This window comes from Lolium perenne, chromosome 7, assembly GCF_019359855.2.
Source record: "Lolium perenne isolate Kyuss_39 chromosome 7, Kyuss_2.0, whole genome shotgun sequence".
NCBI classification, from domain to species: domain Eukaryota; kingdom Viridiplantae; phylum Streptophyta; class Magnoliopsida; order Poales; family Poaceae; genus Lolium; species Lolium perenne.
This window is the reverse complement of record NC_067250.2, coordinates 16,979,936-16,992,089: the sequence shown is the minus strand read 5'-3', so window position 1 is coordinate 16,992,089 and position 12,154 is coordinate 16,979,936. Positions and strand designations below refer to the sequence as shown.

The window sequence follows — 12,154 nt, the reverse complement described above, 5'->3', positions numbered from 1 at the left end:
CCTTGAGTTGCGTGAAGTTTTCCCCGTATGGACGCACTCGAACACCGGTTCGATATTGTATCCTTTGGTACATTGCGTCTTTATCTTGTATTTTGTGTTTCCTATTCTTATGCCAAACCTGTTTTGTAGGCATAGTCATTGTAGACTTTATATGCTTCTTCTAGATCATCGAATTCCATGCCAACATAAGGAACAGTGGCTGCGAAGATATCTCATCACCGCTTCTTCAACAGCATTACCACTTGCAGCACTTTCTCGCCCGGAACAAACGTAGCACTTTACGGCCCCGGCACAAAAGAAGAACTTCCTGGTTCCTACAAACTCAGCATTTTCATTCACCGTAGCATCAACACCACAATTTTCTTCATCTGCTGGTTGAGATCAAACCCTCCTAGAATGTCACAAGAACAAACCTCTGCAAACATTTTTAGTTATGGTTAGTTGATACAATTTTTAGTTATGTTGTATGGCAGCACAACAAAAATTAGTTGAACATCATGTTGCATAAACTACAGTGCTTCAATGAAACAATGTGAGAAAAATAATATTACACCACAGCTAACCTTTTGATCATTGAAACACTATTTTTCTGAATAAATTCACATCTGCTACCTAGTATAAGAAAATGCTACCAAAACAGCTACTGTGCAAACAAACATGAAGCAATGTCACATTTTAGTTGCAATAGTGTACAAAATCATCCACACAAAGCATCTGCTACATTGAAGCACTAGGACAACATGTCAATCATCATGAGGACAGGAAACCCTAGCAGCATTAGCAACAGCAAATTGCAGACAGGATCACTTACCGAAGGAGCAGGTTCTTCAATCTCAGGGTCCTGAGTAAAAATTACTTCAGGGTTGTTGTAGCGAGGACGAAAACCTTGCAGCAGATCACCCTCTCTCCCGCTTGCCTGAGCACCCTCACATCGTCGGGGACGACCATGGTTTGAAGCAGAGAAGGATGCCACCTTCGATGGTGGCGCGGCCAGGTGATTTGGATCACCTTCGGAGGGGAAGAGGATTGATCGGAGTAGGTGGGCCATCCTCCCGCCGTCGATTGCTGCAGCGTCCTCCGGCGATTGCTACCTGGCGCGCCGCCGCGCCGCGATCGCCGTCTTCCGCCGAGATCCGTCCAGGGTGGTGAGTTTGCTGCGAGCAAACAGAAGGTTGCTTCAATGAAGCATGAGCGGGAGAGAGGGAGAGGTGGCTCCAGATCGGACGGTCCTAATTAAAAGCATCGACGGTTACCGATCCGGAGGCTCGGTCGGTCGGTGCCTCCGGAGGATCCTCAGCGCGATCCTTTTATTAATGAAATCAATGAATTCGATTGTTTAAAAATAGTGAACCATGTGAATGTGAAACTCTCTTAATTAAATGTTAAAAAGTCCACCTTGGAAAATAATTGTGGACTGCAGAGAGCCCAGAGCCCAGACGGCTCCAAAATCGGGGCGGCCCGCGAGCCACACGATCTCTCCTCCCTTCTTCGTCGTCGTCGTCCTCGTTGCTTTCCCCTCCCGTCTCTCTCTCTCCGCACACCCAATCCAACCATGGCGCTCGCATCCGGCACGCTCCTCGGCCGCCTCCCCGGCACGGCGCGCCTCCACCTCGCCGTCTCCTCCTCGTCCGCCCCCGCCTCCTCGATCCGCTTCGCCGCCCGCAGCGCCGGCGGCTCCCGCGCCGTCTCCCTCCGCGCCTCCGCCCCTCCAGGTTCGTGGTCAACACAGCAGGTGCTCTTCTCCACGCGTGTGCAATAGGAATAAGAAGGGTTACTTTTAGCGGAAGGATTTCGATTGAATCCCCCGCTGGAATCTTTTTTTTTTTCTCGATTTGTAAATATCAGTAAAATGAAGCCGGATCGGTATCTTTGTTTTAGCGTAGGAGGATTTGGATTCAATTCGTGCTTGGATTTTTTCTTTGATTCGGGAATACCGGTAAAAGGAAGCCGGATTGATACGTGGTCACCTACTGTGAGAAGTATAGCGTATGAACTCATCTTTATGTAGCACTACGCTTTGTTATGTTTATCATCAGAGCGACCCCATCAAAATACTAGATCATCCATCCCTGACTGTTACCAGACAATTAAGACTTTTGGGGCTGTTTTGCAATATCTGGTGGAAAGTAGTTACCTGCTCTTGGACATTCCTATTTTGTTTGCGGTATTATGGAGCTTCTTCTTCCCGATGAGAACGTATATAGATATGAAAAATGCACTTATTAATACACCATACTCCTGTATCAACTTTTCCACCCAGTACTTGATAGTTTTGTTCAGCGTTAACTTACTAAAATCATTGTTCATGCTTTGCAGCAGCGGCAGCTGCAGCAACGTCGGGTAGTGTTGCACCAGCTATCTCGTTGACTGAAAAGGCCTTGAAGCATCTGAATAGAATGAGAGAGGAAAAGAATGAAGATCTCTGCTTGAGGATTGGTGTTAAACAAGGAGGATGTTCTGGCATGTCTTACACCATGGAGTTTGAAAATCGAGGAAGTGCCAATCCTGACGATTCGGTCATAGAGTATAATGGTTTCACAATAGGTAACCGCTTTGTCTTAACTGCATGGTATGTTGTTAGGAATAACTACCATATAAAAAAGGAATAGCTACTATAGTACTATGAACTTTCGGTAGACCATTTGGTCATGGCTACTTCTTTTCTACATGTCTAGACGTGGTACCTACGTTGATAATTTTGATAGATCTACTAATTGGGCTAAACATTCATATTGCATAATTAAACTCATAGAAAGTGATCACGAGTTTCAAATAAAGCCTTAACGAAATAGGTTAGACCAACTGTGGTTATTTGTCTTCAGATCAAACCAATTATATCTAGCACCTCATCTACTGGAACCGTAACATCAGTTTTTTCATCGTGTCTACAGTCTGCGACCCAAAGAGCCTTCTCTTCATGTTTGGAATGGAGCTGGACTACAGCGACGCTCTCATCGGGGGCGGCTTCACCTTCCAGAACCCGAACGCGACGAAAACTTGCGGGTGTGGCAAATCGTTTGCTACTGGAAAAGAAACACTGAGCACAGCAACAGCCTGCAACAACTAGACTAGAACTATAGTGCCAAGATGTGATATTACCATGCCGCATACATCTTTGGTTGCAAAAATGTTCTGATGGACAATACCGCATGTTCACAGATATACTCAAGGATGTGTACCCAGATTCCAGTGGGACTTGTAAGCTGTAACTGCTCAATAGAATTGTAAAGATAGTTATGATTACGTCAATATTCTGCCTTTCAAGCAATTCTTTCTTCGATTACAAGTTTGACGCTCACTCACCATCACGCAAGCACACTTTTATGGAATAATAATCAGAGTAGACAGGAGATAAATCTACGAATCTCATCGGATAATTTTTTGCTGAATGCACAAGCTTAAGTTCGTGCACTGTGATTGTTTCGGACAATCTGGAGCGTTGAATTATCCATCGGACGGCGATTGTTCATGGAATCCTGCCGTTATCCAGCCTCCAAGTAGCAACGGGAGTAGCCAGCCACAGGTCGACCACGTCAGTCCGTCTTCCGCCGCGCGAAGCAATGGCGACCTCGTCGCTGCTCTCGCCGCAGTACGCTCGTCCTGCCCCTCCTCTCCCCCTCCGCCACCTCCCGCCCCAGCCGGCCGTTGCCTCCCCCGCGACGACGGATCGGCTGCGGCTGCGACTGCGCGTCCGCCGCGCGCCACCCCCCGCACAAGCCAAGTTCGGGAAGTTCGACGCCGCGGACGCTCCTGCTGAGGCTGAGCCGGCGGCGTCGACGGCGGAGGTCGATGGCGGGGCCGAGAAGGCGGTGGTGACGGAGGATGACAGGTGAGGCTCTGCAGGCACAGTGACGACTCAAGGAATCATGGTCGCCTTGTGGACCGTGCTGCGCCTGACTGCGTGCGTTGCCTCTGTGGTTTCAGCTCCTTGCCGTCGGATCTGCAGGGCGCGATATGGCAGTCGGGGAAGGCCAGCGCCGATTTCGTCAACTCCGGCGGCATGCGAGGCATCGTACGTTTCCAATTAATTGTTCATACTGATAATTTGATTCAGTCACACCCTCCTGTGAATTTTGTGCATTCTCAGTTGAAATACCATGGAACCGTCTCGATTTTCGAGTTCCATCCATGATGCTAGGATTATATTCTTGTGCCTGTCGTTTACAACTATACCATCTATTATGCCATATCTGATCTGTCCTTGATGATCTGTCCATGGTTATCATATCTGTAGGCAGAGCTACTGATCCCTCAGTTAGAGTTCCTCAATGAGGAAGGAGCACAGGCCGAGGTCTGGGCGCTGTCGAGAATACTCCTTGACACACTAGCACAAGAGACTGGCCAGGTTTGGATACAAGGTCATTTAGTGATAAATGAAACTTTTTTTTTTACCTTTCTGATCCATTTGCAGTTGCATGATTCTAGCTCCATTTCACCGATACATATTATAAATGTCCCTGATTCGTGTAGACCTCAATAAATTATGAATCCTTCAGTTTAGTTACCTTGGGTATTTGTTCTTTACACTCAACTTTATGGTCTCTAGAAAGTTAAGGCCATCTTCCCTGATGCTGGAGTGGCTGCCCTTCTGAAGTATCAGTGGAAAGATGCACAGTTCAAGTGTGCTAGGTACTTCCTTACTTTTAGTAGTTCAATCACAGAGGTAGATGGACACCTTATTGAACTGCTGGGCCATTTTATATGTAATGCTCTCTTATTGTGTCCATGCTACATGCTAGCTGTATTTATACTGAAGCGCGATAACTTTGTTGTTAAGATTTAGCTTGAAGACATTAGAGATGATTGCAATTATATTTTTTGAGATAATTTTGTGAATGTAAAATATGTAGTGTTTCATCTTGAATTGCAGTCTTAGCGATCGAAAGCCAGTTGATGCTGATGATGAAGTCGTCGTTATGATTATCCCTGATCATCAGATGCTTGAATCTGTTGAACGCATTTCATCTCAACTCTCTGATGATCCAGTATGTTATTTATGTCTTATCAAATTTTCAATCCCAACAGACAAATGTGCATTAGTTTATATTATAAGGAAGATGAACTCCATTTCTTGCTTTCCTAGCAAAGTTGGTAGGATAGGAACAACATGTGCATTTACAAAACATTTGGTCATGCATGTATAGTTGCATGATCTATCTTCATTTGCACAAGCATCTTAGCATATACTTGGCATGCATTGCCATCTCCTGAGAAAGTTCATGCAGAATTATATGCCCAGGCACATACACATATGTTCCCATCCATTTTAGTTGTGTAGTTTGATTAACAGTTCATTTATATGTCTGTTAACCAACTACCTTATGCATATACAGAATTATCATTTGCATCTGTGTTCCCCTCAATATGGTATTTTATAATAACTTCCAGTTTTAATCCACTGAAGATAAGACCTCTCATCATGTGGAACCCACGTCTTGTTAGTGGAGATGTTGGAGTGGGATATAATGTTCGGAACCTCCGCAGAAATTTCTTAAGGTAAGTCAAAGGAAGCCTCTGTACCATGTCGATTCTGATGTGTAATTATTAATGCTTGCCGAGACAAACAATTACTGTGTGCGGACATCAGAGTATGATTATGGCTCAAAAAGTATCAGAATGTGTACTGAGGCACGTCTTCTATGAAGTATACCTGTATGTAACTATCTCTAGTTGCCAAAACAAAAAAGAAGTACTGCTTGCCAATATCATATGCAATATGGAGTTGCAGATAGAGATCCATGGAAAAGTTACGGATAGATACATCTTGTATGAATTATACTGAACTTTTCTGGAGTATAATCAAATATACCTATAAATTTAGTCATCTCTACATGTTCCATTTTCTTAAAATAGTTGTAAATCCATTAGCGATGTCATGTCAGTAAGAAGTTGAATTGGTGCATTTCTTCTTCTTTATTTTGTCCATTTTATTTCCATCGGTATTTTTCTAACATCCATCATCTGCTTTGCAGTACTTTTACCACTGTTTATTCGATGAGGCCATTGCCTACTGGTGCAATCTTCAGATGCTATCCTGAGTGCGTGGATATTTGTTGCCTTCTTCATTCATTATCCAAATAAATATCCATCAAAATAATAGGCTAAAGAGATCTGTTTTTATGATTCATGCTACAGAAAGTGGAAAGTGTTTTATGATGATCCAAATAGACCCAATCGGTATTTGCTCGCCAGAGAATCTTCAAGTCGCCCTGATGCAACAGATATTGAGGTCAGACACTGGCATTTTGCTAATTTTATCCGCCTGATCGAATTTTCGCTATTAATATCTTGATTTTGCCTTTCTTTTTTAGTATCCTTTCAATAATTGTTAAGTTAAAACTCGATTCTTTTTTTGTTAATTCGAATCGGTACACTGTCGAAAAAGGGAGTCAAGTCATCGGACTATGTAGAGAATATGGATGCTGCAAGCACCAAAATGCCAACTGAATTCTCAATCTCTGTGATCACATATATTAAGCAGCCAAAAAACTGTCACTGTACACAAGCCAGAGAACATGGTCCTACGAATCCATTTGCGGATATCTACACCAAACGTTGGTGTTGCTATTGAATTTTCGTTTTGTGGAGAGACTATTAACAGCATTCAAATTTGCAGATCATATTTGGTGGCGGCGGCGCCAGCGAGCAATCTGAAGAGGAACCCTCAATGATGACTAATGTCATGGCTGCATTTAGTTCCGTAAGCCGATTTATGAGAGTCATTTCCAAGTGAAAATTGAGGCAGTTTTCTTCACCTTTGAACCATCGTGATCACCGTCAGAGGACGATTCAGGGTTTAAGGCGCATATTAGGTGCGATGGTGCTTGTGTGCAGCACCAAAGGGTAACTTGATATGTTCAGATATTAGGACAATGGTTTGCACTTTGCACTTTGCCATTAGCAAGGTTACAACTGTGTACACACTTCAAACATCATACCTGATCTGTAAATCTGTCTGATTCATAACCATGTAATTGTACATAGATTTTTTTTTCTGGAACTATGGATAGTTCCTTCTTCGGATAACAAATTTCTTTTTCTGAGCATAGGAAACAAATCATTTGTTGTGTGTTCATGTAGCATCTTCAACTCATCTTCTGCCGCCTATAAAACACAAAATGAAATATCTGTTTGACATCATTTACATGATCAATGATGAATCAATCAAAACATTTTCAATAGTTATGCTAACAGTCAGGATATTTACACCGATGAACAAACTCCAAAAGAAGCTTCAAAGCCCTGCACTAATTAATGTGCTCCCTGTTCTTCACAGGAGACGTTGAAGGACTCGTCGAGCCTGACAGTGCCAGCGACGGCTTGAAGAACATCTGACCGCTCGAGCTACTCTGCGCCGTGGAGGGTAACGATGAGGAACGTGCCAGCAATGCCGATGAGCATGCCGTGGCTGTGGCCGCGTTTGACGGCCCCAGCCCGAGGTGCTCCCCCCACTGGATCCCCTTGCTGCCTCCTCCTCTTCCTGCCGGCTTGCCGACGTACGATGTGATGGCGGCCGCGAGCGCCGTGTGGAAACCCGGGTCCGATGAGATCGCCTGGGCTATGGTGTCGGTTAGCACACTCGGCGGTGCAGCCGTGGCCGTCCCGCTACCGCTCACGGAAGCCGCTCTCTGCAACACTGGCTGGTAGAGCGATGTCGATCCTTGCCTTCCAGGGTTGCTGCTCAGCACAGCTTCGAACGGGCTCTTGCCGGCGCCATTGTAGGGCGACGCGCCCGAAGATGGTCCGTAGCTCAAGTACCCACCGGCGGCCGGCCATGCGGTGGTGGCGGAGCCGGAGAAGGAGAAGCTCGTGGAAGGGTATCTACTAGTGGTGCTGTGTGAGCTGGTGAAGCCCGAGGAGAACCTGTTGTTGAGGGAGAAACCTTGCGACATGGCAGGCGAGGTGAGGTCAAGGGTGATGGTGGGGTAAGACGGGGTGGCGGTGATGGACGCGGCGGTGGCCGACGGGAGGAAGAATGGCCGAGAGCCGCCCGGATGCAGGTTGGACCCGTTAGCCGCGGACGATAAGTCGAAGCTGAGGCTGGACGCAGCGCCGGGGAAGCTGCCAAGGGAGGTAGAGGAGCCGGAGGTGAGCATGGACGCCGCAGCGGAGGTGGTGGAGGCCATGGCGGCGGCGGAGGCGGAGAGCGGGTGGTTGTGGGCGCCCTCATAAGTGGTGATCAGGATCGACATGTCGTCGGAGCATCTCTGCACCTGCAAAAAATGTGCATACATGGTTAGAACAGATGCTCGTGTGATGATGTGTAGCATTACAAGAGGTTGAAGATGTGCGCGAAAATTTAAAGCAGGCAGCTTTTTTGTCGAGAAATATGAAGTTTTAGTTTAAATGAATTGATAGAAACAAAAAAATTACAATTATACAAACCTAAGACTAGAGCGAAACACCCATCTCTGAAGACTATTAAATTGATGCACTAGCCAACACAGCCAAACGGCTAAACCGATAGAAAGTGGTAGGCTATATATTTCAAAAAAGACAATGACCGTTAGACAAACATTACAATCGGCACCCTCAAACAATCCTTTGATAATTTCTAGAAACAGGGCAACCGCGCGCAAGAAACCAGCCACGCTCATCTATACACATCAACAGCCTGTTGTTTCTCATAAAAGAAGCCTACTCCCTCCAATCCATATTACGTCTTTCTAATTTAATACAACTATTACTAAATCACCGAGACTTAATATGAATGGAAGGGAGTAGCATATAGTATGTATCAAGCATTTGAAGAGGTTATCTACTCATCAAGCGTTTGTATTCCTCTAGACTTAATATGAATGGAAGGGAGGAGTTACATTCCTCTAGAGCAAAGATGTTGGTCCGGAGGTGGTGGATATGCCGTTCTTCTCCGACTTTATTTATGGGAGGTGACAGATCTTGGTCCAAGATAACATGGGATGTCCCCCGGTCGACATGTCACAATAACATGTGCCTCACTGCTTGCAACGAGTTTGTTCATCAACTCACAAAGCTTCATTAGCGATGATGCTTTTTTGGATCTTGCAATGGTGGAGGTTCGGCATCTATTCCGGTGTCCATCTCGGCGGTGGCTGCGATGGTTGAAGAAAATCCTAGGAATCGTTTTGTATTTCTCGCTCTTTTAGGCTTTTATCTGCAAATTCTGGATAATTATTTTATCCTGGTTTGTCCTTTAGTCTTCACGTGACTTTTTTTTTCGATTAATGAAATAACTGGTTGCTAAAAAAAAAAGTACAACCATGCGGCATGGGAGTTTCCATAGCCCACCGCACTCTTCCCAAGCTCCAACATTGGCCGCTGGCGTGTGGGACAGGAAGAGATGGAGGGACCGTACCGATTTGATCAGATCACAGCCAAAACCGCCGCCGGGAAGCCGGAACCGGAGTAGCGGTTGGAGAAGCGAGAGGAGGAGACGACGGGCCACGACGGTGCTGCCGGAGAGTGGCCGAAGGCGCCGGCGAGAGCCCCGTGCGCGTGCATGCAGATGCGCCGGCAGCCAGCGGCGCGTGCAGGCTTCACTCACGCCCTCTCGACCCCTACATCGTGACCAGGTCAGGCTCCGATCTCCGACCTCTCACGCTCTATTCGAAATGAGTTTTGATCCCCAAGAGACGGTAGTGCTGGATTGCTGCTTGATTCATGGGTTTACACGCGGTTTAATTTGGACCATGCGTGCTGCGTGGTGGTGTAACTGGTGTTGATGGTAATTTAAGTTCCTGCAGGGAGACCTAAGCCCCTAATTTAGTTCGTCAATTGCAGTCGGTAATTCATGGATTAAACAACGACCTAAAATTAGGGTATTATTGTCAGCTGATATATATATGGATCATGCGTTCTCATGTACCTGCTTCCTGACCGGGCATCCTACCGCAACGGTGCACCGGTAGTAGGCTCGCGGGCACGGGTTCCCCTTCGATATCTTCTGACCATACTTCCTCCACTGGCACCCGTCATTCATCTGATGAACACCAGCACAGAACAATAACATTTCCATCGATCATTAGTAGCTAACCAGGACGACATATATTCAATACTAGTAACATTTATCTAAGATACTTGTGTGTGCGTGTAGTAAGTACGTACCGTTGGTGTGTCACACCTTGCCCTCACCGAGACCCTGGCCTTCTTGGCCATGGGCTGTGGAGCTACGGCGTCCTCGATCTGGTTCTTCAGCGTTTTGCTCGGCGGCCACTGCGCCGTCTCCATGGGGTCCTCCTTGGCAGCCTTGTCGGAGCTACCTTCAGGGCTCAATACCAGCACATCCCGCTGCACCTTTGTCTCACTGTGATCAGTTGCACTACCAACTCGGTTGTCTGACAGTCCAAGAGAGATGCCCCTTTCTCTAATTTTCAGAGACCCTTCTATGCCCTTGCCTTCTGAATTAGTACTCTTCTCTTCCGTGTTGTACCTACTGGTGCTCGTGCCAAGGGTCAACGAGACGAACCCAGGCTCCTCGATGTTGGCGGGCAAGGCATGATCATGCGAGTCAATGCGGTTCTTGCCTCGTCCTTGGTGGAGAACATCCAATTTCTTTTGAAGAGATCGATGGTCCTCTATCATCCGCGACAGCGTCGACTTGAGCCTCTCGTTCTCTTTTCTTACTTCAACCATCTCTTCCCTTGTGGATGCAATCCTGTCTTGTAGAACCTGGATCCATGAGTGCACACCAAGGAGACCCATCAGTCATTTATCTATGATCCAGATCACATATGATAATGGGTAGTTGTCCTGGTGTACGTGTATGTAGGCAAGTACTGGAATTTAATTGGTATTTGTATAGCTAGGAACATGAATAAAACTACAGGAAAATATTTATAGCTAATAGATATTTCATGAATCAGGTTGGGAAATTTCAGGTTAGGTACTTGATCTTCCCAAAGGCAACTGTGAAAATTTCCGTTCTGTATTTATTGAAAATGTTTCCACAATTATGTACCTCCGGTTCCGTGCTTGATTTGTTCTTGAAGAACTTGCGAAAATTGTCATCCTTAACCCGATGATCATCTTTCATCTGGAACACAAAGGTCTACATTAGTAAGATCGATCAGTAAGCAGCACCATATACATATATCTCATGACAAGTTGTGGACAAGTCTATTTCTTTTCTTATCCACATGTTTTGACAGTTCCATTTGCACTAGGATTTGTGGTCCCTAAAGATGGACACCTGATTGATTTTGACATCAGATTTTTATCCCCAAACACCTATACCCATAGTGCACATCATGACCCCAAAGATATCATATCAAAAAGAAAATTCCCCTCCTTTCTATACATGTATCAAGAACAACAACCCAGAAGAGAAAAACTCAGCCTAGTCCTACCAATACTTATCTGATTATCAAACTCTTATAATCATAAAAGCACAAAATCAAGAGAAGTATTCAGTTACAAACCTCGTCTTTCAACCACTCTTCGTGGCTGCTAAGCTGCCTCTCTTCCTTCATCATCTCTCTTTGGAGCAAGGCAAACGTCCCTCTCCTCTTCCTCTCTTTGCCTTCCAACCCTTTCTCTTCCTCCAGCGCTTAATTACTGGTCTTGCACCAGCCTTACCATGGCTTATATATATAGACAGCTAGACCATGGACTCGATTTTCTCTCCCCCTCTCCTGTTTGGACTAGATTTGGCATAAATAAAAGCCGTACCTCGGTGCTTACCTTACCTACGTCGATTAGGCGGTCAGCATCAGAAATGTCAAACACAGCCGCACTCTTTGGTGACTTGCAGAGAAAAGAAAAATATACAGGACAAAGACGACTGAGATTTATGTGGAGTTCAACGTGCGCAACATGCTGTTGTTGTTGGGAGGCCAGTTATAAGATGCGCGTCCAGACTGTGTATGTGCGTATACGCCTCTGGCCGGACGAGCGAGTCCAACAACGTTAATGAAGCTTCGAGTCTTCGCCGTCACCTCAGCCGACTATTATAGAAGATGGTCTTCACGCAAGGAATCACTTTCAGATTAGACTTCAATTATGTGGGGCCATTCGTTAGAAGAAACTTGGCCTTATTTTAGTATTTTAAAATTCATAAATATACAATACCTTTTTATTTGGTAGATCAACAGCAGATTGACAGTATTTTACTTGGTGAAAGTGTCTCTTATCCGTATTGAAATTTGGTTTGGAGGGGAATAGAGTACCATATGCTAGA

At 45.5% G+C, this 12,154-nt stretch overlaps 3 protein-coding genes across 4 annotated transcripts; 2 read left to right on the top strand and 1 right to left on the bottom strand.

The window, feature by feature from the left end:
• The first annotated feature begins 1,470 nt into the window (after nucleotides 1–1,470).
• On the top strand, nucleotides 1,471–3,268 carry LOC127311309 (uncharacterized). Of its 2 annotated transcripts, none has more exons than XM_051341719.2 (3): nucleotides 1,471–1,712; nucleotides 2,320–2,544; nucleotides 2,892–3,268. In XM_051341719.2, exons 1-3 carry the CDS (start codon nucleotides 1,553–1,555, stop codon nucleotides 3,065–3,067), a joined length of 561 nt encoding a protein of 186 aa, XP_051197679.1. In that variant the 5' UTR covers nucleotides 1,471–1,552; the 3' UTR covers nucleotides 3,068–3,268. The 2 variants fall into 2 exon arrangements, with proteins under 2 accessions (XP_051197679.1, XP_051197678.1); XM_051341718.2 differs by having other exon boundaries at nucleotides 1,473–1,712; nucleotides 2,317–2,544.
• Nucleotides 3,269–3,514: 246 nt separating this feature from the next.
• Nucleotides 3,515–7,075, top strand: LOC127311308 (uncharacterized). The gene is made up of 9 exons (XM_051341717.2): nucleotides 3,515–3,829; nucleotides 3,925–4,012; nucleotides 4,235–4,345; nucleotides 4,547–4,629; nucleotides 4,871–4,985; nucleotides 5,405–5,496; nucleotides 5,973–6,038; nucleotides 6,136–6,229; nucleotides 6,617–7,075. The coding sequence occupies exons 1-9, from the start codon at nucleotides 3,561–3,563 to the stop codon at nucleotides 6,731–6,733; spliced, it is 1,035 nt and encodes a 344-aa protein (XP_051197677.1). The 5' UTR covers nucleotides 3,515–3,560; the 3' UTR covers nucleotides 6,734–7,075.
• Nucleotides 7,076–7,124: 49 nt separating this feature from the next.
• On the bottom strand, nucleotides 7,125–11,915 carry LOC127311307 (probable WRKY transcription factor 61). The gene is made up of 5 exons (XM_051341716.2): nucleotides 11,397–11,915; nucleotides 10,937–11,011; nucleotides 10,084–10,647; nucleotides 9,845–9,958; nucleotides 7,125–8,213 (listed from the first exon to the last, which is right to left on the bottom strand). The coding sequence occupies exons 1-5, from the start codon at nucleotides 11,448–11,450 to the stop codon at nucleotides 7,248–7,250; spliced, it is 1,773 nt and encodes a 590-aa protein (XP_051197676.1). The 5' UTR covers nucleotides 11,451–11,915; the 3' UTR covers nucleotides 7,125–7,247.
• Nucleotides 11,916–12,154: the final 239 nt, after the last annotated feature.